This window comes from Tachysurus vachellii, chromosome 8, assembly GCF_030014155.1.
Source record: "Tachysurus vachellii isolate PV-2020 chromosome 8, HZAU_Pvac_v1, whole genome shotgun sequence".
Taxonomy (NCBI): Eukaryota; Metazoa; Chordata; class Actinopteri; order Siluriformes; family Bagridae; genus Tachysurus; species Tachysurus vachellii.
Window position 1 is genome coordinate 9,684,002 of NC_083467.1, and position 27,978 is coordinate 9,711,979.

The 27,978-nt window shown below is 37.4% G+C and overlaps 2 protein-coding genes across 3 annotated transcripts in view; both read left to right on the plus strand.

Annotated features, from left to right (window-relative positions):
- The window catches only part of LOC132850037 (prostaglandin F2 receptor negative regulator-like), a 14,433-nt gene extending 1,312 nt beyond the window's left edge, over nucleotides 1-13,121 (plus strand). Inside the window, exons 2-9 of the mRNA XM_060876145.1 lie at nucleotides 1,028-1,399; nucleotides 2,150-2,566; nucleotides 3,066-3,449; nucleotides 5,943-6,362; nucleotides 6,821-7,225; nucleotides 8,114-8,221; nucleotides 11,142-11,450; nucleotides 11,572-13,121. Of these exons, the coding sequence (XP_060732128.1) occupies nucleotides 1,028-1,399; nucleotides 2,150-2,566; nucleotides 3,066-3,449; nucleotides 5,943-6,362; nucleotides 6,821-7,225; nucleotides 8,114-8,221; nucleotides 11,142-11,450; nucleotides 11,572-11,732 (2,576 nt within the window). The 3' untranslated portion in view covers nucleotides 11,733-13,121. The remainder of the gene's footprint in view (nucleotides 1-1,027; nucleotides 1,400-2,149; nucleotides 2,567-3,065; nucleotides 3,450-5,942; nucleotides 6,363-6,820; nucleotides 7,226-8,113; nucleotides 8,222-11,141; nucleotides 11,451-11,571) is intronic.
- Nucleotides 13,122-14,381: 1,260 nt separating this feature from the next.
- On the plus strand, nucleotides 14,382-27,795 carry LOC132850038 (immunoglobulin superfamily member 2-like). Of its 2 annotated transcripts, XM_060876147.1 has the most exons (13): nucleotides 14,821-14,894; nucleotides 15,231-15,355; nucleotides 15,940-16,025; nucleotides 16,424-16,595; nucleotides 18,384-18,761; nucleotides 18,971-19,381; nucleotides 19,531-19,929; nucleotides 20,606-20,992; nucleotides 21,377-21,751; nucleotides 22,056-22,424; nucleotides 24,052-24,456; nucleotides 24,554-24,943; nucleotides 25,026-27,795. In XM_060876147.1, the coding sequence occupies exons 4-13, from the start codon at nucleotides 16,526-16,528 to the stop codon at nucleotides 25,235-25,237; spliced, it is 3,396 nt and encodes a 1,131-aa protein (XP_060732130.1). In that variant the 5' UTR covers nucleotides 14,821-14,894; nucleotides 15,231-15,355; nucleotides 15,940-16,025; nucleotides 16,424-16,525; the 3' UTR covers nucleotides 25,238-27,795. The 2 variants fall into 2 exon arrangements, with proteins under 2 accessions (XP_060732131.1, XP_060732130.1); XM_060876148.1 differs by lacking the exon at nucleotides 14,821-14,894 and adding an exon at nucleotides 14,382-14,566 and having other exon boundaries at nucleotides 15,940-16,595.
- Nucleotides 27,796-27,978: the final 183 nt, after the last annotated feature.

Below are 27,978 nucleotides of genomic sequence, written 5' to 3' on the forward strand. Positions count from 1 at the left end.
TTTTATTTATTATTTTTCTTTTTTTTTTGAGTGTCTTTCCTTCCTCCACATTACTATGTTCTTGTTCATGCTCAGTCCTTGATTTATTTCATTTATTTCCACTCTGGATTCCCTGCCAGCCTGAACTTGTTTATGACTTTACAACCAGCAAAATCTAAATATTTATTAGAGTAGCTTGTGTTTCTTGTTTCAGTCATTAGAGCAAGATGAAGACCAAACAAGGCTGCTAACAATTAACATTTCCATAAATGGTGTGTGCTCGGCATTTGGCATGGAAATGATTTCTGTCTTTTCTGGTACCTGCTTCTAAAGTGGCACACACAGGCCTTGTTATACGGTGTGTTTGTTTAATAGTTGGGAAAGGGTATTTAACCTACTATTCTTCTTTCTTTTCTTTATTTTTTCATTGGTAGTTTATTGCAATTTTTTGGTCCCTTTTCTTTATTTTGGAACAAAATAATAAGGTTTTCGATAAATTGGGTAGCAGTTCTTTGGCATTTTAATGAAACGTCCATTTAATTTTATACATGTCATCGTCTCCTCTGTATTGTAAAAGGGAGTTTGGGCTTGTCTTGGGTCGGTGGTTCAGTGGTGGTGGGAGAAGCCTGGGTCAGAGAGACTAAAGCCTTTGCCTGACAATCTACAATAATGTTTATTATTAGCTGTCACTACTACCCTAATTTTTAACCATAGCTTTGTGATGTTTTTCACCTTTTACCTGATGTGGTGGTGGTATTTCATTATTAATATGGATATGTTTCTGGATATAGTATGTACAGAGGTGGAAGATGGGACCACAGGAGGGAAATGTACTTTTCTCTTAGATCATTTGTTCAAAAGCTCTTCTGTCAAATTCCTCAGAATTCTTCTTATATGAGATGTGTTGGTCTTAAGTGTAGTAAAATGTAAATTTTCTTTCTACCATCGGTACTAATATGTGTAGGTAAACACAGCTCAAAGATGGTAGGAGCATGATAGAAATTATTTACATTACTTATGTCATTACTTTTCCATAATTCTATTTCAGCTGTGCTGTGTGAGAGCAGGTTGGTGAAAGTGCCTGCTGGTCCACTGGTCCGTGTTGAGGGCCAGTCTGTGTCGATTCGCTGTGATGTCTCAGACTATGAGGGACCACCTGAGCAGGATTTTGAATGGAGCCTGATGCTGAGTAGTGATTCCAGTATTCCACTCATTTCCACTTTCGATCAAACCTACACAGACTCATCGATGAAAGACAGGGTCAGAAGCGGTGATATTAGCATTAAGAAATTGGCGGATGATGCAGTAGAGCTGACTATTAACAAGGTCAGGGCCTCAGACAGCACCGTTTACCGATGCAGCACACCCAGCACTGATTCATCCGTCAAAGGGAACTACTTTGCAGATGTGGAGCTTAAAGGTTGGTTGTTGTACTCTTCACATTCCTGTTTTTACTTGAGCTACTTGTTATGCTGTTTGAACAAAATCAAATGTGTCCCATGATGTCATTATGATTTAAAACAATAAATAATAAATCAAAACAAGTTCAAGTTAACTCTATGCAATGTTTATATAAAAGATAAATTTGGAAATACAGAAAATTAGATTTTCGGTAATTATGGGTTAAGTATGGGACTGGGCCTCTGACCTCTCACTGTAACAGGAAATGACATGCAGTTTTCATTCCAATTGCATGACAGGGGTCAATTGAGACATGATTACACATTCCATTAGGATTTGTATTCATTCGTCATACTCCGTTATATTCTATAGAAGGGCTTAATGTGTCATTCACATCCTGGAGCGATGTTGAGTGTTTTATTTTACTTTTAATATCCCGGTTCATTTTTAAATTGTAATATACATTAAAACAAACAAAAGTGTGATTGTGGTTTCCCGTGTGGAACTTTTGAGTAAGCACTAGAAAGAAATCTGTTGTGCTTAAACTGCTGGACTTACAATGGTATAATATTTTGTTTTTTCTATGTAAACATGGCTGGTCAGGCTTCAGAAAAAATATTTTTAAAAAAAGGTTATTTAAACAGCTAATTTATTGTGACTTCTCTAAAGTAATTAGTAATGTTTTTGGAAAAATGTCTGAATTTTGTCAATTGTATTGAACAATGAATCAATTCGAAGCTATAACTGAAATCTAATTCTTTTTGGACAGTTATCGGTGACTCTCTAAACGTGACTTCAGCCATTTCTAAGAAAACGGTGTCAGAAGGAGAGTCACTGAACCTACAGTGCAACATCAGTCGGGCCTACACAGCACACACTTCCCTGTCTGTCACTTGGGCTATTAGAAAAGGGTCTTCCACATTGGAAGAGCTCTTGACATTTGGACCAGAAGATGTGATGAAGGTGGGACAAGCCTTTGCCCAGCGTTATGCAGATGGTGAACTTATTGTGCAGCTCTCTGGTGGTGGCAGTTATGGCTTGATCCTGAAGGGAGTGAAACCAAAGGATCAGGGTGTGTATGTATGCACAGGCAGAGAGTGGACGAGGCAGCCTGGAGGAGGGAAGGGCTGGCAGAATATTCTAGAAAGGAGTGAGGAAATGGGGAATGTTCAAGTCACACCCTTAGGTGAGTAACACAGTTGTTTTTCACTGTTTGAAGTGACAAGAGATCGCGTCACATTGAAATGCTGTGTTTAACTGTTGAAGCTGAGTCATTAGTTGAAGAAAAAAAAGTTTTACCAAAAGAAATATTACACATTATGGTTATTGCAAATTTCATTTAATTTGTTTAGCAGCTAGCATCAACTGTGGAAAGTGTTGGTACCCAACTTCTAATATAAAAAAAATCTACTATGACGTCTTAATTTTCAGCTCCTTATAAATCTTATATTTTATGACGCACCATAAACAATGACCTGAAAGTATGTGAGATGCTACATCATTTTTTCATACATTTTTATTAAAATATACCTGCATTCAGGCATTCCATATAGTACAATGCCACCATTGTTGAGAAAATATTCAGTATTCTCAGATATTGCCTTGATTTAATAAATTAAATTCTGCCATTATCGCTCATTGAAACAAAATTTTACTCTGCAGTTGTTGTTCTCTGTTTTTTTTAGCCCAGTCTCTGGTGGTTTCTCTGGAGAAGAATGTTACACTTAGTGTGGAGGATACTCTGAATCTGACCTGCTCAGTAGCTGCTAATGGCCTGCTTTCTTTGGGCATGGAGGTGATATGGCTGGTCAAGGGAATTAGCAGCTCTGACAGCCAGCGGGTGCTGCTCCATGTTGGCCGTGACGGTCAAGTTCTGAGTGGCTCTGAGCTTGTGGCCATGAGCAGGGTTCAGCCAGGCTTCTACAGGCTTCTAATCCCGAAAGTGCAGCCCTCAGACTCCGGCCTGTACTCTTGCCAGATAAAGTGCTGGTTACCGCAGGGCAGTGGAGGATGGTATCAGGCTGCTGAGAAAACCTCTGATCCTATCCAAGTTCTGGTAACACAACTTGGTAAGTAGAATTCTTACTCTTTCTTAAGCAGTGTTGATTTGACTGTTTCATTCATCCACAAACAACAGCATTGTATGAAGTTGGTAGAAAGTGTCCAACCAATCTTTTTTGTCAAAACGATCATTTGTGTAAAATAGTTTACTATTCGTTGTTACTGTATATCAGTAACTATGTATATGTTTTTTGGATCCTCTGTAGTATGGAGAGAATATCATGCATAAGGAGTACCTTGTTGTCTTTTTAAACATCTTAAAACACTACTAGCTATGTTAGTTTTCACCCCTTACATCACCAGGCTGCAGAAAGCCCAAAGTTTTACCAAGATGTTTCTTTCATTTTCTTCTGACCAACTGTTGTAGTGATTGCCTGATGGAGCATTCATTGTTATATATTCTTTTCGTGAAATGGTTAGCAGACTGCTTGCGTCTGTGCTTTTGTAAGAATTCAAGTTTAAATTCAATATGTCGTACTCTTTAGTGTAGCTATTGAAGATATATTCTCATATACTATGGAATATGGATACAAATAATTGGTTTCATACAAATTTCTATTATAAATAGAAATGTTCATTTCCTCAAAATACAAATATGTAAACTCTTTTAGTAATTTTGGTATGCCTTTAAACATACCTTTTTGTTTGTTTGTTTGTTTGTGCTGTTTGGTTTGGATATAGTGCTATCTCTATCCCTGGCTCTGAAGGTAGCCAGAAAACAAAGTAATGTGATAGCACTGTTTAAATATCATATCACAATCACATAAACTTTAGCCAGTCAGTGGTGTAATAAAACAGGGAACTAATTTCTAAGTTGCTGCTAGTGTCTACGTTTTATTGCATGTTCATTTTGTACACCGAGCCACTGTTTTTGCACGTGATCCCAGTCCTAATGGGACTTTGTTTACTGTAACTCAGATTCCCTTTATTCTCTTGTACACATGCCTACGGTGAAGTTTAGAAGGAGAAACAGTACTACTGTATCACTGGATTAGTTCCTCTTTCCGTGTACAGAAGGAAGTTCTCTGCTATTACAAGCTTTATTTTGTAGGTTCCCTATCAATCCTAATTGCTAAATGCACTGTGAATATAACTTTTGTGCTTAAATCTTTAATCTAATTTAATGAGAACACCTGTATACCTGCTTATTTATGGAGTTAGCTAATCAGCTAATCATTTAGCAGCAGAACAATGCATAAATTATGCAGATGTCGGTCAAGAACTTCAGTTATGTTCACATCATACATCATAATGCACAAAAAGTGTGATTTTAGTCACTGGTACCAGATGAGCAGGTTTGAGTAAACTGCTGATTTCCTGGTATTTTTACAGACAACCGTCTCCTCTGGAGTTTATGCATAAAGTTGAAAAATGATTGTGTGCAGAGGGCTTGCAGACTAAATCAAGTTGTTGGTGAGAAATATCAGTGGTGAGTGACAAGGCTGGCCTGAACTGCCTATAAGTATATAGTAACACAAATAAGCATCTCAGAAAGCATGTGCCAAGAGCAGGAATCTGAGGCTATCATGGTCACAAACTTGCAAAAACAGGACAGCTAAAGACTTGGAAAAGACCAGGTGATTCCTCCAACACACACGTGTCCTGCTTGGTGCTGTTCTTAGACCATGTGCCATGTTTTTGTTTTTGACAGACAGAAGTGGAACCCACTGTGTTCTTTTGTTGTTGTATCCATTCCACCCGACGTTTAACTGTTTTGTTCATGTTAAAATGCTTTTCTGCTCATCATGACTGTAAAGAGATTATTTGTATATATCTATATATAGGCTATTTCTATAGTCTTCATGGCAGCTCAAAGAAATCTTGCTATTATCATCTGGTATTCTTTCATCAACAAGGTTTTTCCACCTGCAGAATTGTTTTTGTGCACTATGTGTAGACTGTTGTGTGTGAAAATTCTCAATCAGCAGTTTTTGAAAGACTCAAACCAGCTCATCTAGAACCAACGCCTATACCACAGTTTAAGTCAGAGTTCAAACTTTTCCCCATTCTTATGTTTCATGTGACCAACATATAACATACATTTTTTTGAAATGTGCTGCTGCCACAATTTTATTTATTTATTTATTTATTTATTTATTAATTATTATAATATATATATATATATATATATATATATATATATATATATATATATATATATATATATATATATATATATATATATATGTGTATATATATATATATATATATATATATATATATATATATATATAAAACAGTTAGATATAATAAATGGCTTAGGTTTGTACATCCCCACCCCACCATTTTCAGTGGTGCTTGTTTGCCTGCATGATGCGCGTATGAAAGAAATGTTTGCATTTGTGATGTGTGTATGAAAGAAAGAATGTAAATCCTTTATATTCCTCCAACAGAAGTCTGTTGGATCAAAGGACTCTACTGCACTACCTACCTTTCCTATATAGATTAAAGATTTTAACGACATTCAGTGAATGTTTTATTCTCACTTCTCTGTATCACAGAACCAGATTTTAAGGTTGGTCTCACAGCCCCTAAGATCCCCGAATTCACAGATGACCCCACTGAGCTGCTCTGTGTGGTGACCAATCTAGTGAACATGCCAGATGGTAGTCTGGGAGTGACTTGGTCCTACGCCAACATGCCAGAAGATGCATCTAAGGACATAACCACCATCGCTACCATAGATCAACTTGGGGTACTGGTACCAGGAGTGACGTATCAGCAGCAGCTGGGTAATGGAAATATAGCAGTGACTCGCAGTGGTCTGACCACATTTAAGCTACAACTGCTGCAAACCCAGGACAAGGACATGGGCTTGTACTACTGCAGTGTGGCTGCCTGGACCCGTGGCCGGCAAGGAGAATGGAACAAGGCCAAGGAAATTAAGTCCAATTCTGTCAAAATACAGTGGTCATCTAAGAGTAAGCACAAGTTTTCTCTCATCTGTACAGTTCTCATTGAATCATCGTAAAGGCCTTTGTTTTAATCATTTGCAATTATGGGTACTTATTGCAGCAAATTCTTTTAAATTCCCCACGTCACACAGTAATGGACATTACAGTGGATGCTACTTGAATGTGCCATGCATGTGACTTCTGTTTCATAATGAATGAGAATAAGTGGCTTAATTGTGGAAATAATTTGATGTCCCTTACAGCAGTTTGGACACACACAGATCTTTGTTAGATTGTGGACAATTTCCACTTTTCATTCCACTAACCCTGAAATTCCACTGACATGGATTAACACAGTGTTAATAATTTGTAATAGGGGTTTAATTTGCTCTACTGCTGGCTTGATGGCATGATGTTAAGTAGGTTTGATTTTCAACTGTATTTCAATGTAGAAAAAGAGAAATGATTTTAATCTTTGCTTTCAGCACCTTTGCTCAGTGTTGCAGCTGAGAAAGTAAGAGAGGCCTCAACAAGCGGCTCCCCATTTGAGATGAGATGCCAGATGACTTCTCAGAACATACAAAACCCCAGCTATTCAGTGCTCATCCGCTATGAAGAGATGGCAGGTGGAAAGACGCGTAAAGTTTTGTCTCTGAGTGCAGACTCCGTACTGCAGCTGGAGGAAGGAGTGGTTCCCAGCCGTGCTGATGGTGTGGCTCTAGAGAAGACAGGCCCACTAGAGTACCGCTTCCGTCTGAACAGCGCTCAAGTCTCTGACCGAGGCTTCTACTTCTGTGATGTAACTGCTTGGACACGTGATCAGAGCAACACATGGAAGAGTGGAGTCAGTGCTAAATCAAACAAAATACAGCTCAACTTTACTGACACAGGTATTACACTGAAAATGTGATTTATATTTAGACCAGTTGAGAGGCTGCCTGAGTGTTATTTTTATTTATACATGCAGTACAGTTCATTGTCTGTTGCATTGCCCCGATTAGCCCTAGATAGGAACTCCCACAGGGTAAATATCTGCTGCTATTCATTGAGCCCTTCATTCATTTCAGTGAGAGTGTGTGTGTGAGAGTGTGTGTGAGAGTGTGTGTGAGAGTGTGTGTGAGAGTGTGTGTGAGAGTGTGTGTGAGAGTGTGTGTGAGAGTGTGTGTGAGAGTGTGTGTGTGAGTGTGTGTGAGAGTGTGTGTGAGAGTGTGTGTGAGAGTGTGTGTGAGAGTGTGTGTGAGTGAGAGTGTGTGTGTGTGAGAGTGTGTGTGTGTGAGAGTGTGTGTGTGTGAGAGTGTGTGTGTGTGAGAGTGTGTGTGTGTGAGAGTGTGTGTGTGTGAGAGTGTGTGTGTGTGAGAGTGTGTGTGTGTGAGAGTGTGTGTGTGAGAGTGTGTGTGTGTGAGAGTGTGTGTGTGTGTGAGAGTGTGTGAGAGTGTGAGAGTGTGTGAGAGTGTGTGTGTGTGTGTGAGTGTGTGTGTGTGTGAGAGTGTGAGTGTGTGTGTGTGTGTGTGTTGGCGTTTGAGTCTCTTATTGGTAAAACTGAACACCACTAAGGTTTCCAGCCTAGCAGTATGTTTACCTTCTAATTAATGTGGTGTAAGGAACAGAATGACACACATACCTTATCAGAAGATGTCCTTACACATAGAAAGGCTTAGACATACCGAGCTTTCAGTTTTCTTTACTGTAGCACTGGTTTTACTGTCTCATTTCATTAGGGGGAGTCCATTAGAAAGCATATGGCCTTAAAATCCTATGTCTCTCTCTTTTCCCCACAGGTCCTGTATTCAATGTGTCCATTTTCTCAGACAGCAGTCAGATTATGCCTGGGGACACAGTCAAAATGGAGTGCATTATGTCTGTATATGGAGCTACATCCAACACAGGCAAGTATTCAGTCATTTGTATTGTAGTAAACATGGCCACAGCCCAAGTGGAAACAAATAACATATTACAAAGAACATGCAGAAAGGGTTGTTTCTGGGTAGCCATACTGGGTATATTTGCAGGAGAAGCATTGCATTGTTCAGAAAACAGGTACAGCTGTTGAATGTTAACTCAGAATACAGAAGTGTGATTCTGAGACGTTACACCAAACTTTCACTATGTAAAGAATAGCAAAAAATGTAATAAATACAGTTATCAATCTTTTGCATGAAAGAGCTCTTGGCATGAACACTCTAAATAGGCTTGGTTCTCCCAGTGTAATTTGTATAACCTTACATTTGTAGTATAAAATTAAGCAGTTCTAAAGCTCAGAAGCATGGAGTAATATGGAAGACTGCGGTTCCAGGCTCTGTTTGAGTTGCCTGCTGTTAAAATGTTTGCAAGAGGGTTCATTGTTGTAGGGTATTACGTTGCCAAGTAATTACAATGCAATGTTCCATCCTGGTTTCAGTCTTTATGATGGTGGTTGTGTAAACTCACTTCCAAGACTTCCTATCTTTTTTTTTTTATTTCTTTGAACAGAAAAGAATGGTGTTTGTATAAATTCGTTTTCATTTATGAAACTTTTCTAATTGAAACAATTCCATTAATCTATTTTCTGACATTATGGTGCCATACAAGTTATTCAGACTTTTAAATTACCGAACATTTGCTGCCATTATTACAGTGCTTTTTTTTTTAATTGGTTGGTTGTACATGTTTTCGGATTTTTAATGATATGTTTAAACATGCTGTCAATATACTTTGGCTAAAAGTTAATCAAGTTGCATTTACATAATGGCGCGGTTTTGTGCCTGCGGTATTGACCTCTAACTATAACTGCTTTATTTGTACATGGTGCAGTTTTTCTGGAAGAAAATGATGACATTGGCACTCAGGCAATAGAAACCTCCCAGCACTATGTGGCTCTAACACATGATTTCAAAGCATATTAAATTTGCATTGTTTAGTTATTTACTTGTAAAACTGTAGATGCCTGCTCTCAGGTATAATGCATTAATTCAGATCTGAATTGTCATTGTCAATTGAAAAGCCTGCAAAATTCATATTTCTCATATCTAGTATATAGTCCAAGTAGTAGTACAATATATGTTTAAAAAAGAAATGCCAGTATGTAATGGCAAATTTCATATTATATATATATATCTCTCATTTCATGTACACTATAGAGAATGGCACACTTACTTCAAGGCTAATATTGGCCTAGTTGTTATTCATAGATTGAGAATAAGGGCCATTGTTCTCCCCTAAGGCCCTGAAATTATCTTTGGTTCATAGAAAGCACCTGCTATTCCTGTCTGAGTGCCCTGCTCCTGTTGTCGTCTCTGCTCTCACTTCCACTCTGCTATTAGGACTGTACATTGTAATGGAATCATGTGAGCTCACCACTCCATAAAGAGCAAATTGCACAATAATGTTAAATACTTTAAGCCAACCGTGATGGAAAATCGTATTCTCTGCATTATGGTTGGTCATTAATTTATGACAGAATTTTGTATTAAATTAGACAGACTCTTTTTTTTTTTTTGGCATGGTCAATCAAGAAAAGGAAAGGAAGCCCTTCTATATAGAGAAACCAAAGCAAAATGTTACTTACTGTTTTGTTAACAACATTCCTAGAGAACAGATAAGCAGCAAATGGTTTGGATAAGAAGTGATCCATATCTGTTGGTTTTGAAAGCGGAATGTCTTTTAGTGTAATTTGAGGTAATGATGAAGGATGTCTGTATTGGCTTTGTTTTAAATGCAAATGGGAGAAGTGTGTCCTTATCTTCATCAACAGCATCATGATTACTTGATCAGCCCCCTTGATCTTAACTACACACATATGAATTTACCCACAAGACCCCTCCAAAAGTATCAGAACAACACGGCTTTGTTATACACTGTAGGACGTGGGTTTGGTACAAAGATCAAACGCTGAAAAGATCTGAATGCCAGCTTTCATTACAGTATTTACATCTAGATGTGTTAAACAACTTTAAAAAATGGTACCTTTGGTACCTTAAAGTAAATGACATGTATTTTGTTGCATCTTACCTCTGACCCATTGTCATTACCAAATTGTTGGTTTCTTCTTTTGTAATGATTTCCCAGGTTTGTACCACAGATTCTAGAAGTTGTTTGCTTTGAGAGGTTTCTCCCTTTAGTCTGAAGGGAGTCATATGTTGTGCTGGCTGTGTGTTTGGGTCATTGTCCTGCTCCATGATCAAGTTTCAGTTAGACTGCATGCATTTCTCTGTAAACTGGCAGACAGTGTTTCTGTAGACTTCTGAATTCATTCTGCTGCTACCATCATGGGTTACATTAGTAAAGATTACAGAGTCTGTTTGAGAAGCAGCCATGCCCCAGCCGTGACACAAGCCCATGGGTTAAGCAAGATGGAGGTAGTATGTTTTGGATGACAAGCAGATCCTTTCTTCCACCACACTAGGGCTTTCCCATCACTTTGGTAGATGGTAATATTTGTTCCAAAACTTTTGTGGCTCATCTTTGTTGCAAATCTTGATGTGAATGCATTTATTTAGTATTTCTATGTAGGGATATAAAATGTCTTAGCTCTGAAAGAAGCACACTGGGGTGTGGCAGCTCAGTGCTTATTATTACCCCATGTCCTTTGTGGAGATTCCTCACATAGCAGAGGGCATGCATGCAGGGGCTTGCCTCGCTGAGTCTCAGTTTTTTGGATACTAAAGGAATTTAGCACTCTTCTGTTTAAAAAAGAAATGTTTGAAAAGAGGCTTTACTTTTAAGTTTTGCTCCCCCTTATGCAGCACGTCAGACACTGTGGTTCATAAAAACGTTTAAAGTCTCCCCTTTGTGTACAGCTGTCCAATTCTGTTCTTCCCTATCCCTCAGGTGAGGTGGCATATGACGTCGATTGGTTCCAGAGTCCAGCACTGGCTTTGGAGAACGGTGCTGTGCCCCTGATCAGCATGGACCACTGGGGAGTAGTAAAGAAGAGCAGAGGAAATGAGAGCGAACAGTGTAGTATACAACGCACAGACAGGGACACGTTTGTGCTCCATCTTTACCATGTTCAGGACAGGGACATTGGAGAGTACTACTGCACAGCCAAGCTCTGGCATTTCTCCCCAGACACTCGACTTTGGAGAGAGGGGCAGAAAATCACCTCTGGCCCAGTCTATCTCTCCATCAACTTGCCATGTAAGGATTTTTCCATATATAATTTCAAAAGATACTGCAAATGATTTGGTATGATTTTTGTAGACGTGACGACTTTTGCATTCATGTTTTGTTTTAAAAACTTGTTTTTGTGTCTTTTTAGTGTGGGACTCCATGAAAAACCCAGTGTTGTATGGTCTTGCAGCAGCTTTGCTTGTTGGCCTACTGTCCATTGTTCTTGGTCTCATCACTTCACGCTGCTGCTTCTCCAGAAACCCAATGCACACACCTCGCAGCAAGCTTATGGAACTGGAAATGGACTGAGCCACGTGACCCAAACTCTTCCTCCTGCTAATGTGACCTCAATTTACTTTAACCCACTTCAAGATAGCATGGCTGCTAATGTAATAGAAATTGTATTGAGCCACAAGTATTCATATATGTGTGAGTGCACTGTTTAAAGGGAGAAAAGGAGAATCTACTACTCGCGTGTTCTCAGGACAATGTGTTCGCTCCAGTGAGACGCGTTTGCTGTATCTCAGGATTAACCTTCCGAAGGTGGCCCCATCCACATTAATAACTGTTCTCAGAACCTGTCCAGGGTTTCAGCATTTTTGGAAGCACTTCATCAGGAATTAAATTTCGCACCCCTACAGGCAAAGAACTGAATTGCAGTGCATCTATCAAAGCTACATAATGATGAGCAGATTTTTATTCCTGGATGAAGGACTCTTGTGAAAGAGCTGCGGAAGCACAAGACATGTTGAACGACCAGTGACGCAAATTTTAGTCTGCATTCATTCACCCAGTCTCACTCCAGATTCAGCCCGTCACTTGACGACATCAGCCATGCATGTCCTGCATCTAAGCAGCCTGCCAGTCAGTCATAGCAGAGTCCTGCTGTTCAGAATAGTGTTGTATAGTATTCCAGCTGACCGTCACTAATGGCCGGGGGCATGGCTTCCTGATCTGCTCCCCCAATGCACCCCTGCGTCGTGCACTCACTGCAATCTATTAGGGCATGCTTGGCTACAAGCTAGAGTCCATTGTCCTAATGACTATCAGTTACTAGAGCTGGGGACTTTGCAAGAGAACGTGCACCCTGCTGGTGTACAGCACACTGGCCTTGCAAAAGCCCAGCTTAATGATCTTCCACTTCATGCTCGCAAATGCTCCCTTCCTTCACATAATGCACACACACATTGATGCAATCACGTACTAATTTTAAAATGCATACTTTTTTTTTCACAAAAAATAGAACAGCTGCACTGTCATTGCCCTCAAACTGCACTCAACTGATCTCTTGTCCCATTACAAGCTCGGGCTCTTGAAAACAGCAGCTGTTGGCTTGCAGTCATCCATTATGTGACTCAGAAACCATGTACAATATGAGCTTTGGTGTATTGATTTAAAGTAAGATTATGTATTTGTTGCTAAAGAGCACTCTAGGATGAAGCTGACCCAGAAAATGCAAATAATCTGCACTGTATTGCTGCATGGTGGGACTTTTTAAATCACTTTTAGGATTGTTGTTTTATTGCTGTTTGAAGTAGTATTTGGGGGAGTTTTTAAAATTTCAAATTGATGCTTGACTGAGTGCAGTTTTGTGCTTTCCTGTCTTTTGTTTAAATGGTTTTTGAACACTGATTAGTACATGAAAAAGGAAATAACTCCTCAAATTTATAACATAATAAAGGTTTTTGATAACCACAAGGTGGATTGGTGTGTGTGTATGTGGTGGTCTTTCTCTCTCTCCTCAGCACCTACATTTTTGTTTGATTTTAATAAATGTTTTTTTGTTTTACATTTTAAATTTATTTGAGACATTTTGGGTTTAGTTTAATTGAAACTTCTTCCATTTTACTACATTCTACTTCATATATACTTGATAAATTTCATAATTGTACAATTATATCCTTATATGTAATAACGTTCTATGGTGGTCAAGCAGCAGGATCCTGTGCTTTCTTGGATAAAATGGCAGGGTTGCATGATGGAGGGCTTTGGATTGGATGTAATTAGAGTAACCAAACTGTCCTAGATACTCAAGAAAGTATACTTCCTGTCAGATCAGACCGGCCTGGTCATTCTCATCTGATCTCCATCATGAACAAGTGGTTTCAGATTGCAGTGTTATGTGTTTTTACATCATTTAGAGGAGATCAACAGTCTCTGAAGTCGTCAAACCAGCATGTTTGTCCAGCAACGTTTATGCTATGGTTAAATTTTTTTTTTAAACCCAATCTTGTTTTTAATTTGAACATTAACCGAAGCTCTTATCATGTACTACTTGATATTATGCTGCTGCAACATGACTAGATAACTGCATAAATTAGCAGGTATTGCTGTTGTCTGTATATAGCCTTCTTTGTCCATTTTTTAATCTCTTTTAATGTAGAGTTGTTATTAGAATCATATACACTTTACAAACCATAATATAAACAAATTCAGCTATTATTGAACTTAAAATTAAAATGAATCCAGAAAAAATTTAACTTGCATTACAATTTCACATTTAAACACATTTGCATAACTGTGGGAATTTATTGCTAGCATATATTTTTACTGTAGTCTATTAAATAGAGAAAAAAAAGAAAAAAAAATAGTACCATTTGCCAGTCCTGTCCATTCTTACTGTGCAAACTTAACATTGTCAACAGGGTTCATGATCTCCCACTGAATTTCATCTAGTATCCTCAGAGATCCATTCAAAACACCAGAAATTCCAAGCACTTCCTCTGAAAGGATTGCATATGTCCACTGAATAAAATTTCTCCTTCCACCATTCAGTTATACTGGTAGATTTCAACACATCCTGCACTTGCTTAGAGATGGTGAATGTCTCTTCCTCCTGAGTCACAAAGCAGGTAAAAACTTGATTGTTTTTACCATAATCTTGTCCTTACATGCCCATGTTTTCCTTCTACTACTGAAGAACTTCTGGCTCTCCTAGACCGCTCAACTGAATCATGACCGCTCACCTTCTGTTAGCATTTGTTGAAAGGTCTCTTTCTTCAGACTGACAACTTCTCTCACAACCGGTATCTACTAATGTGTCCCAGGGTTACCACCATGACGGATATAAACAGCCTTCTTGCTGCTGCTACATTCAGCCTCCACAATTGTACAATGTCCATTCAGACTCTCTGCACAAAAGGGTATCTTATATATTTGTTTAACGTTCTCTTGTTTTCCCTTGGGTTCCTATAGAGATGTAAATTTGATCTGGCATTTTTTTGCTTTTAGACAAATTATATAGGTGTTGTGTCGTTTCATAGCTGAATATGTTACGAAGATCTTACATATGATCTCACACATTCATGATTTAGTACGAGAAGTGAATCATAAAAAAAACTCGCCTAACCTGAAATATGAGCTAAGTTCGCTGTCGTTTTTTTTCTTTCGATTGTAGCCATGTACCTTGCAAGCCATGTTTATTTTCACTCCGAGGATTAGAATGGATATTATCTTCACAAGAAACATATAGTGAGTCTTATATTGTGTTATGTGTCTGTGTGCATGTGTGTGTCCAGAGGGTGGGGTGTGTCTGTTATAGTCTCGGTTATATAACTTCTTATTCCTGTACATTTGTACCACAGAACCTAAACCAGTTACATCTTGAAATGTACACAAATGTAGACACTTTCATTACTATTAAGACTCGCTTTTCCTAGTTTCATTTAAATGGCTGATTCAACATTATTTATACTTCTTTCTAAAACTCAATTTAAATGAGAAGTCAAGTACATTTAGAAAATAAATTCCAATCAAATCGTAAAACCTGGTGTTTATCTGTGATATTGTCAAATATTTCTTTTACAGTAAACATCTGTTTCCTGAATCATGAGAACAGTTTTCACTCTTACTAAACAGAGGGTGTGATTTCCCACATTGTTTGATGTGAGTAAGTCATGTGGCTTGTTACTGAACACTCCATCTGTACTTGGGTGAGTACCGTACAATAGTGTTAATCTCAGTGTGGCATCTCACTTCTCATTTGTTAACTGTTTCACTCAGAATTTAAAAAAATTGAGAACATTTTATTGCTCATAACTAGTTCTCTATGGTTATAAATAAGGGTTCTGCAGGTTACTGTTGTAATGTCCTCTTCTTTCTTCACCCTGTCTCTGTTTACCTGTGTATATAGTAATACAGCATCTCTTTGGTTTAGAATTTACACAGCTTGAGTCCACGAATATAAAATCATATGTTGTTTGTGGGAATGCTCAGTAATGAGCATCAGTACGTTTTATATTTCTGTTTCTATCATCCTTCTCTGTGCACTGGCAAATTATTGAGAATGCTCAAGATGTATTTTAGCTATTATTAGCATGGTTTTAAAAAAGCAGATACTGTTCTTTGCATTCAGTGGAGTAAAAATACATTCATCTGTATTTTTAGCTGTGTAGTGCAGCCTCAAGCAGTGTTATTTTACCAAAAGAGATCCTGTTGCTTAAATTAAATTGTTGCAGACATGCAGACGCCTCGTATCCGAACTGATTGAGATCTTTGTGGTGAATTATGTTTCCAGATCCTGATCCCAGTGTTCTCACTGACCTGATGCATTGTTATAACACTGTGAAGAACCACTAGATGGTGATATTGACAAATCTATTGGTATAAAAGTTGTTCCACACTATCCTGTGAGCTGCAACCAATGGCTAATGTTGTAGCTGCCAATTTCTGCTTTTATTTTCTTAATAACTGTTTAAAGATTCATCTCCATCTGTGAATTTAAAAGAGCTTTTTCTTATTTTGCATTAAGGGTGTGAAGCTAGAAATTTAAGTGGAATTACCAAAAGAAAAACAAAGTAGAACGGCCGAATGACAATAAACTCTAAACTCAAGTCAGATGATTACAACCACACTGAAATGGGTCTAGCTTATTTTTCAATGTTCTGTCTCCTATAGAACTTCATGTTTTGATACTACACACTTTTTTTTTAATCTTTTAATAATTTGTTCATAAGATGACAAGAAACCCACATCTTGTCTGATTTCGTGTTGGCCTACAGATTTCAGGATTTCAGTCGGACTCATTTAGATAAACTATGAGCACATTCTACTCAGATGTGTTAATAGTCTTATGGTGAAAACCTGAATTTGTGCAGTTTAAGATGGTTTTTCTTCAGCCTCAGCTGTGGCACCTCCTTCTGATGATGAGCCTCGGAGGACTCTTTCAGACTGGTGAGATCATATCTATAACAAACTAATGTTACCAATGTTTATGTAAAAAGAGAACAATAAATAGTTCAAATACACTTGAAAAATTTGGGGAAAATGCAAAAAAATTGTTCAGTTCAAATATAATGCATTGAAAAGGTGAACTAGCAGAGGGTTTTACTCAGTTTAGACGCATAGTCTACTTTGCTCTCCATTTACATGCTGTACAGATATATTTCTTAACAGCGTACACACATAATGAGAGGTAACTGAATGGCTGGTTGCAGTACAATAAACAATTATAAATTAATAAATTACTATAATTGAAAATAAATAAATAAAAAAATTGGACAAGGTTGTAGTAGATACAGTATATGAACAAAAGAACTCCTGTCTTTCATTTATATTTTACAAAGATTTTTAAAATATAAAAATATTTTACATGCATTATGTGCATGAAATTGTCACCTATTGTTAACTGAACTAAAATTAAATTTGTTTGTCTGTCAACTCTTCCTTTTTCTCTACCACTACCTCTTACTCAATATCTAAAAAGTTCTTCTGCTTCTCTGTTTTTGGTCTATATTGTTAACCTTTACACAACAGTTAGTAAGTTTCATGGCTGATTTTATAAGTGTATGTAAAATGAAAGCCCATAGACTGGCTCATTCAATGGCAGGAATAGCAATTTTATCCATTCAGTTATTAGATAGAATTTCTATATATAAGAAAATAACCTATACTTATAATAATGTATGTGATAAAAAAGAAAGTATTTTGTATATTTTATGTAAAGGTTTTACATCTCCCTAGACACTCAGTTCTAAATCTTTGCATCTTTTTGTATAAAGAAAATTAAGTTAATGAGTGTTAATTGTGGGGGGCACGGTGGCTTAGTGGTTAGCACGTTCGCCTCACACCTCCAGGGTTGGGGGTTCGATTCCCGCCTCCGCCTTGTGTGTGGAGTTTGCATGTTCTCCCCGTGCCTCGGGGGTTTCCTCCGGGTACTCCAGTTTCCTCCCCCGGTCCAAAGACATGCATGGTAGGTTGATTGGCATCTCTGGAAAATTGTCCGTAGTGTGTGAGTGCGTGAGTAAATGAGAGAGTGTGTGTGCCCTGCAATGGGTTGGCACTCCGTCCAGGGTGTATCCTGCCTTGATGCCCGATGACGTCTGAGATAGGCACAGGCTCCCCATGACCCGAGGTTCAGATAAGCAGTAGAAAATGAATGAATGAATGAATGGGTGTTAATTGTAGCAATATGTTGGTATTGTTAGTATTCTGCTAGTTACTAAATTAAAAAGATTGAGCTGTGATTTCTTAAAACACTGTAAGCGAGTGTGAAAGAACATAATATGTATTAACTGGTATGTCATGCTTTCAGAAAGCCACATAATCTTGCATAAAAAAATATTTCTCTATGAAATAACTTCCAATTCCAACCAAGGTTCAGATGGTGAGCATACAAACTGGCCAAAGCTGAACACATATGAAAAAGAGGCCATGATGCTTCTAATCACTGTACAGTGAAACAGGCTAGAGAAAGAGGAGAAGCTTCTCATCAGAACAAAAGCACTTATGAATAGTAAGAGGAAACAGATTCCCCTTTAATTCAGGCTACACTAGTTAACCATTTCACAAAACTAAGTGTTTGGGCTTCATATTGCTTTACTTTATAGTGAACCTGAATCACAAAACTGTAGCTTACACAGGATATTTAATGGATATTAAAAAAACATAACTCATTTCAACCATTTAAATATAGTTTTAGTGAGAACAATTTATTAGACAATGCTTGTCTTTCTCATACAGATGTTTGTGCCGGCCAGCAGTTGGTAGAGATCCAGGAGGGTCCATTGTACCGTGTGAAAGGATTTCCAATGTCTATCTCCTGTAATGTTAGTGGCCTTAAAAATTCAAGGACTCAAGATTTTGCTTTTTCAATCTTTCAGCCAAAGAAGCCAGAGGTTCAAATAGCAATTATTAGCACTTGTGATCCATCTTATCCTTATGCAAAGTACTCTAAAAGAGTGCGGGAGAAAAATATTGTGATTGAAAGGCAGTCAAACACTTCAGTTATTTTCCACATTAAGTCTCTGGAAGCAGAAGATTCTGGAGAATATGAATGTTACACTCCAAATACAGATTTGGTGTATTTCGGAACCTACAACGCAAAAACAACAGTGAAAGGTAACCAGCTAAATTGATATCTTTTCAATATTACAGGTGATTTATAGTTTTGTGAATGTTATGAGTGATAATGTGTCTGATATTGTTTCATGGTCTTATATTTTCTATACATGTGTAAACAACATGTTAAGACTTATTTGTTCTGTCCTATTGTGACACTAGTCAGATAATATGTATAACCAAGTGTGATTACTTCTAACGTCCCACAGTGATTGAGGATACTCTGTTGGCATCATACTCTGGACCTGCATCTCTTAGCGTCTCTGTAGGTGAATCCATTCAGCTAGAATGCCAAGTCTCCAGTCAGACCTTTCAACACACTCATCTGTCTGTTACATGGTATCTGCGTGGTAGCACTGACACTCGACCCATCATCAGTTTGGATCGAGATTTAACTGTAAGGCCTGGAGCAGAGTATGAGCACAGATACCATTCTGGGTTTATAACTATGGAGAAGATAGAAGACACCACTTACAGACTCAAGATAACTCAGGTACAGCAGTCTGACAGTGGTGAGATCTACTGCCAGGCTGACGAGTGGATCCAAGACCCAGATCGCTCTTGGATAAGGATTTGCCACAGGAATTCTACAGGCTCAAACATTGAGGTCAAAACTCTAGGTAAAATACAAGAACTGGATACTTTTACTGTGTGGGTGAACTTGACACTGTGTGGTACTTTTACTGTGCTTGTATTATGTTCACTACGATCCTTTAAAATGGCAAATCAGAAATTGGGATTTTATATTGCATTTTTTTGTATTTTCCAGCTCATGAAGAGGGATCTTTTGTTACTCAAATTCAGGTTCTGAATGGGGCCCTGGAGGAAGGAGACATGATGGAGATCCACTGCAGATTAGAGGCTCAGAATCTTCCTGGATATTCTTTCTCCATGACTTGGCTGAGAAACAACATGATTGTAGCTCAAATTGATCACAGTGGTGTGCAGACTGTAGATAATACCTACATGAAAAGAGAGAAAGATGGTGAACTGAGAACTGTGAAGAAGAAAAATACAATCTTCATTCTTACTATCCAACCAGTCAGGGTTGAAGATCAAGGCATCTATCAGTGTAAAGCTGAACAAGTAGAGAAGTTAGAGACTGGGTCGTTCATCGAAAGAAAAAGCCAGCTATCACATGAAGAAACTGTGCACATCAGAACCAAAGGTCAGACACTGTTTTTTATTATTTTTGTAACATAAAACTGGATGTACTGATTTTTAAGAAATATTTCAAACAACAAACCTAAATAAGTGCACAGAAAGGATTAAAAAGTATTGTAAGAAAAATATTGTGAACACTTTGGAATTACCAGGGTTTTTGCATACACCTGATCATCTAAATCACTTACAGTATAGTAGTAGTTTTCAGGTCTTTCTTGAGCATATTGAGTAATCATTCACACTGCAGGCTGGAAAAAGTAAGTGAAGCAATAACTTTGTCAAAAGCTAATTGCAGCACAATTGTTGTGTGAAGTGAGGATTGTACAGGAGTTATACCCTTCGAATAAAGACACAAAAAAACTGGTTACTATGAACCACGCCTCAATCCCATCAACTTTCACAGGGCCTTAGAAGACAGATGCCGGAAAAAGATACAAAAGCTTTTCTAAAGACCTAGCTGTTCATCAATACGCAATGACGATATTGAGTAGTGATGAATTAAATCAGTTTAAGAAGAATCAGTGCAAATTGGATAACTATTTATTTACAAGTAATGCAAAAAAAAACATAAGGTTCACATTTTTCTATATACTATATACCTATATAAGAGAATTCATATGTTCCTATGCAAATATATTGTACATCAAGTAATCTGTAAATCTCCTGTCCTTTGATTCTAGAGAGTAGTTTGGCTGTGGTCATGACAAAGCAGATGGTTCCTGTGACTGAAGGGGAAACACTACAAATCTTCTGCAGTGTCTCTGGAACCAAAGGGCTGCTGTCCGTGTCATGGCAGCACAAAAAATCTTCAGGCAGCTCTTTCAGCGATGTTATAACCCTGAGTCGTGAGGGGGTGATGGGAGATGTAGGGGCCAAGTATCAGCACAGGGGTGTACGTACATTTCGGTCTAATGTTGCAGATTTCATTTTGGAGTTAAGTGGAGCTCTTCTTTCTGACAGTGGTGAATATATGTGTACTGTGTCTGAGTGGAGTATAGAGAGCAATGGCAACCTGAAGAAAGTGAACAGCCAGTCACAGCAAGGCCAGATTTCAGTTAATTCTATTGGTAAGTCAAATTCTTGTTTATGCATTAGTTTTGCATAAGAGGGAGAAAATGGGTTAACAAGGTTCAAGGTTCTTTATTACCAATACTGTTTCTCTTTCTCTTATCAAGTGTTTACATTGGCAATGCAAATAGAGAGTTTATATAATAATATGAGCAGTTAGTGAAATATAGAAACAAGGATGTAAAGTTTTCTGTAAATGTTGGGGCAAATTCACTGACAATATAATTCACATATTTGATTCTCCTTTGATGAATCAAATTTTTAATAAGTATCTTTAATTTAGTGTGTTGGATAACAAACAACTTAATTCAATATTGTCAACTTTGTCACTTAAACATTGATCATTGCTTTAATCTTTCACTTCTTTTTCTTTCCTTTTATAGAATCACTTGTAAAAGTGGTATTGAAAAGTCGTGACACATCTGTAACTGAGAACTCTGCAATAAAAATGATTTGCTCTGTAAAAACACCTAAAATTTCCTTAGCTGTGACTTGGATGTTTGAACCACAGAATTCAACAGCTCAAAAAAACATTATATGTATGGATCATACTGGAAGCATATCTTGTGGAGCAGAGCAGCAGGACTATCAGGTAGAAACACAAGTGCGAGAATCAGGCACAGATTTTATTCTCAAGGTGTTGAGAGCAAGTAAGCGACAAGTGGGAAGGTACAAGTGCCAGATTGATGCATATGACAAAAATATTCAGAAGACCAAGAAACTGTCTAATTCACTGGCCGTCACTGTACACAGACCTGGTAAGGGTACACACAACTCAGGACACTAGTGGGTCCTAAAGCACAGGTTCCAAACCCTAGTCCTGGAGACCCCTGTTCTGCAAATTTTAGTGCTTTTCTTTTTCTAACACACTCGATTTATATAATCAGCTAAAAGCTCTTCCTGAATTAAAGTTGTCATAATGTAGAAAAAGCGCTAACATATGCAGGGCAGAGGGAACTCAAGGACCAGAGTTTACTGTTGTAAACTTTGGTTTGTAAGAAAAGTTTAAGATTTACAACATAAACTGAATCAAATTCTGTTTTTCTTTTGTTTGCATTTCAGATAGCAAGCTGTCTGTCTCCACCAGCCAAAGGTCTCCACTGAAAATCCAAGCCAATAGTGACGGAGTGATTAAATGCTTGGTGTCCACAGCAACTTCTGATTCTTCTCGTTTTGAGGTAACCTGGACACGTGGCAATCAGACATTGCTTAAATTGGAACCAGAAGGTGTGGTCACTCTGGAGACAGATGAAAGGATCAGCATAATAAGGACTGATAGAAAGACCTTCCAACTGAGGATACAACAGCTGAAGACATCAGACAGCGGACACTACCGCTGTTCTGTACAGGAATGGATTCAAGATCCCGATGGCATCTGGTATGGTCTTGACACAAAATCTGTCGCTGTGGAACTAGTTGTGTTTGAAAAAGGTATGTTGCAAATTGCATTGGACTTTTACTTGATAACACCACAGACTACAAAGTCGTATGCTACCACAGATCAATACAAAGAAAACTCAACCAAATACATTTATATGCTGGTCAGTTGACAAATCTCACCAATGGTCATGGTAAATCTGTAGAATTTATTCACCTCAATAATAAATTTGTTACGTTTGCCGAGACACAACCTGTGTGGGGATTGTACCCGGATCTCTGCGGTAATGACGATCACCCACATGCAGAGAATCAGCAACGTGCAGCCTTAATGAACATAAAAAAAACACAATTAGACTTAGACCAAACACAGGACAAATACAACTCGAATAACAAAAAATAACAAGGGAACCTGAATATCCAATCCGAACGTACCATGCAAACACAAAAGAATGACTGACAAAGACAAACACAAAAGGGCTGTTATATATAGGGAAAAACATTAGGGTTAATTAGGAACAGGTGACATAGCGGGAAGATGGAAAAATAGGAAGTGCAAAACACAACTCATGGGGAATAACAAATGGAAAGCTGGCTATGAAGAAATGCCTGCTATCACCTTCTGCTGGTCTGTCAGGGAATGGTAGGCATTTTCTAAAAGTGCATATTTTTTGTGATGGTGCATTACAACATCATTTCAGTGCAAATCATGTGATCTAAAGGTGTTTTATACCCACTTATATGTGTACATTTATCAAAAATAGGTTCACAAATGTCTGTTAGAAGTAAACCTTCAAGAACACAGTTGTAGCTGAGTACGTTTTTATAAAAAATAACATTAATGTACTGTGTTTTAAATATGTAAAAACGTAATGTTATAATAATCATGTAGTGCATAATGGATTAACCCACAGCATCACTGCATGACAAAAAGACCTTTAGCTGGTAAGAGCTACATAGCTTTGTTTTCCATAAAATGTGTATGGCTTATCCCATTTTGTCGCTGGCAAAAAAAAATTCCTGGTGCTTTTTTTAGAGAAAGGTATAAAGTTAATTCACTTATTGATACTAAAATTGTATTAAAATGAGTACGCATTTTTACACTATTGATTTATGGTAATGATTATGTAATTAGAATAATAAGATACATTAACTGCTTAAGGATTCCTTTTTTGTAAACCTTGTTAATTGACATATTTAAACTTGTTCATTTAGAATATAATTTAATATAATATAATTAAAATATTGATTTTAATATTTATCATTTTGACAGCTCTTCTCTCTTTTTTAACTTGCCTAAATTTCCATCCTTTTTTTAGTCATAGTCATTTTCCACTTGCTATGCCACGTTTGTGATTGCCAACATGGGCTTCTGCTGTTAAATATGTTGCCAAAACCTGCATCTTTTCAAGCTGCCACATTTTTTAGCAATGTTAAAGGACATCTGATGAAATGACTCTTACAGAAAACAGTAGCAGTTCCTTTGTGTGTGTATGTGAAGTGTACGATGTCCTGGACTGCCTAGCATTAACAGCAGAAATAGATGATGGATTGCTTGTTTAAATTGATCTCTGGTACCTTCCCTGGTTCAGTTCAGAGTGGCTATTTATTATTTGTGTAGGCTTTTTTTGTAAATCCTTTGCATTGACATCTGTTTAATCTTTTATCATTGATTCTTCAGAAAGTGATTTTAGCATGGATAAATCTAATGTTCAGCTGAAGGCCACAGAAGGTGAACAGGTTAAACTCAGCTGCTCTCTGGGGCCTGGTGTACTTGACCACACATTTCGTTACTCTCTGAGCTGGTTCTTTCAACAAGATCAAAGTTCCTCCATAATTAAGCTACTTACCTACAGCCACGATGGACGTCTTATGTTCCAAGTATCTGATCCAGATCTTCAACATAGACTTTATTTCTCCAGACCCACTTTTAGTGTCTTTCATCTGTCCATCTTGAATTCTATCCCGTCTGACAGTGGAAGTTATTATTGTGAAGTAGATCAGTATCAGTATGATTGCAAAAGCAAATGGGAAATGAAAGTGAGTGACAAATCCGGGTTTTCCAATGTCACTGTACATTCTATAGGTAAGTTCTTTCCTTCTGCTTCTATATGTAATATTATTTGTAGAAAGTGAGTGGAAATATAATAAATAAGGGACAATTTTTGACTTTCATTCATCAGAGAGCAAGCTGCATGTACACAAATCCAGTCGCTTTCTCAACATTACTGATATTCAGACCGGCTTTATGGTAGAATGTGAGATCAGCTCCCGTTCTAGCGAGATGTCTGTGCTTGAAGTGATCTGGTCCAGGAGGCAGAGTGAAGAGAAGCCTCTGACCATTTTCACTGCAAGACGAGATGGAACTCTACACAGCACGATCATTGATAGAACTCTGGTGTACGGCCGGCCCAGTACCACTCGCTACACACTCACTGTACCCAATGTTGATACCTCTGATAATGGCCAGTACCAGTGTCAGGTTATAGAATGGTTACAGACAGCTGCTAACACCTGGAGGAAGGTAGCTGAAGACAAATCAGGAGGACTTTCTGTCAGTGTCCCTGTTAAAGGTAATTTGTACACTTTAAACATTCTAATATCTTTTATAGTTGGGTTTTATATACTAAATATGCTCATATATTTGTTTTCTAGCACCTATATATGATCCAGGATGGTCTTCTGGAGTACCACTGTACATCCTCATTCTTCTGCTTTTCTTCCTGTTTGTGATCGTCCTAATTCTGGGGATTAAACTTAAAAGGATAAAATCTGCTTCAAAAAAACAGAAGAAATCTTTGTGGGCTGAAAATATGCCACTTAGTGCTGTTACAGGAACAGCAGCAGGTAAAAAGGACATTGACTAAAGCTGAAAAGTCACATTTTTACTGAAAAGACTTTAATGTGTCCATACCATGTTATATGAGAGTTAAGATCCTGAAACATCTGCCTTATAGAATAGTAGTAATGTACTAACATTGTCTTATATAAGGTCATTTTATGAATATGAAAAAAGCAGATTAGTGTCTGCAACTCTGATAAGATTAACATAATAGAGAAAATAAGAAAATAAATAAATAAATAAATAAACAAACAAACAAACAAACAAACAAACAAATAAATAAATAAATACGAATTCTTTAATACATTTAAATCTTTAACAGCTGTGGACTATATGGAAAGGTTACACACTGTTTTTATAACAATATTGTTGTAGTAAATCTGAGCATAGAAATATTGATGTGATGATGGCTACAACCAGAGCTTGAACTAGAACTAGAGCTAGTAATGTTAAATAATACAGTATAAGCATTAAGGAAGGAGTATGATGACCATAGACATGTTTTTAACTTTCATAGTTTTATAGAATTACAGTACATTATTACTTAAATCTGGTCTGTTAATTGATAAGATTTATTTATTTTTTTATCTGTGCATGGAACAACACTATAAAAAGGAGCTAGGTTTATTTGGTAATATGTTCAGAGCAAAGATTGATAACTATATTCATGGAAAGGTGGATAAAGATTTAACAGAATGTGTCTTTGCTTTGGATAAATGAATTTGATGCATTAATAGCTGAAATACCTGTATGTAATATGTATAGTGGACACAAAACAGTAATATTAAATCAGTTTTTTAGACACAAAAAGCCGCATAAACATTTTGATGTGTATATGTTTTAACAGTAGGTTTTCTGAGTGTTTCTTTATACTGGTACTGCCCCTTTAAGAGGGTGCGGTAGCCATCCAGTCAGAGTGAGTGAGCGTGCACGAGTGATTGCGTGAACGATCACGCAGGAAAGACGTGCGTAATAGCGCGTGAGAGTAGTTCTGACTGTTTAGTTCTGACTGTTTCTTTTTTTATTTATTTATATAAAGGTGTATTTCTTAGTAACAGTTTATCAGAAAACGATCCAAATCAGATTTATTTCACAAACTTATGAGAGGAAAAAAGGTGTGATATCGGTTGAGAAGTGCACGTGACCTCTCTTATGATAGATAGATAAATAGATAGATAGATAGAACTTTATTGTCATTGCATAGTACAGGTACACAGGCAACTAAATGTAGTTTGGCATCTACCAGAAGTGCAAAGAGTAGCAATTGTGCAAATAGACAAGTGCAGATATATATGTAGCATATGTACAGCATGTAATATATATATATATATATATATATATATATATTTGTGTGTGTGTGTGTGTGTGTGTGTGTGTGTGTGTGTGTGTGTGTGTGTGTGTGTGCGCGTGTGTGTGTGTGTGTATGTATAGGGAGAGAGAGATAGACATTATATAGATAATGTAATATAATGTAATATATACATTGTATGTAGAATTGTACAGAAGTTATATACAGTATTTTTACAGTGTTCTAACGGTGTAGTGTAGAGTTCAGTAGTGTGGTTTTGGATAGAAAAAAGCTGTCCCTGAACCTGCTGGTTAAACAGTTTGTGACTGGGATGTGAAGAGTCCTTGAAGATGTTGTGAGCTCTGCACAGACATCTGCTGTGGTGAAGGTGCTCAATGGCAGGTAGTTGGGTGCCAGTGATGCGTTGGGCGATGATGCGTTGGGCAAGGCCCCGCCTCCCCCTGCCTCATTTTACAGCGCGTGTTAATGTTTACTGTGTAGATGACAATATGAAGCAGAGCTATCCATCTGGCCATGAAAAGAGAAAAAAGAAACAAAATGAGAGTGAAATGCGAGAACAACAATCAGGTAAACTTGTGTTCTCTTCAAGTTTGATGTCAGCAAGAGCAAAAACAGTAAAGTTAAGTTAAGTAAAGATGTGATTCTGTCTCTAGTCTCTATCTGACTAGCTAAATTAGCTGTGCAGTACTGCCCGACACGAAAAGGATTGACACGAAGACTTACAGCAAGATTACAGATTCCAAAATGGTCAAATACCGATTATATATTATAAAATATTCCATTCAATAAAGATTTCTTAATACCTCATTCAATTCTGTATTGTTTTACTCTTTGACCGAGAACTGGAGCAAACTTTTTTAAAAGGAGGGAGGTTTGTAGTGGGAGCAGTGGGGTGTCAAGTGTGAATGTGTGGCAAATGGTTTACATGGCTCACGGGTCAGGTAGGAGGGCCCCTTAGCAGAATTTTTCTTAGGGCCCCAGGGAGGTCAGGATCAGCTCTGAACAAAGGTGTCAATGTAAAAAGACAAAATAAAATAATGCATGGCTTCTTAGGTTTTCTGTAGCCTTTTCTGGTGGTTAAATGCATTATTACACGTCAGTGATTCACCCTACACATTTTAATGGAAAACATCCTGTGCATTCATAGAGGTTAAAATTTCACTGCTTATGAAAGGAGTTCAACTTGGAACCTAATCGTATTCTGACAATTTTATTGTAGCTTCATTAAGGATTTTCCAAGAAGGACACAATAAATATCTGTTTTGTTAAACTTGTATTGATGTACATTTGTGATTTTGTTGTGCCAATTATAAATCCAGTATTATTTTTCAATTTATTATTATTATTATTATTATTATTATTATTATTATTATTATTATTTATTAAAAGTGTTTTTCTTTTATTTGCACCCTGAACGCTTTTACATTACATGGCATATCCCTGAAGAGGTATTAAAA

Bases quoted from the DNA above. Each gene is read 5' to 3' on its own strand.
- LOC132850038 (XM_060876148.1), top strand. From the start codon at position 16,526: ATGGTTTTTCTTCAGCCTCAGCTGTGGCACCTCCTTCTGATGATGAGC. The intron at 22,425-24,051 runs GTATGTTGCAAA...TTGATTCTTCAG, and splicing joins ACTAGTTGTGTTTGAAAAAG to AAAGTGATTTTAGCATGGAT. The intron at 24,457-24,553 runs GTAAGTTCTTTC...TTCATTCATCAG, and splicing joins TGTCACTGTACATTCTATAG to AGAGCAAGCTGCATGTACAC.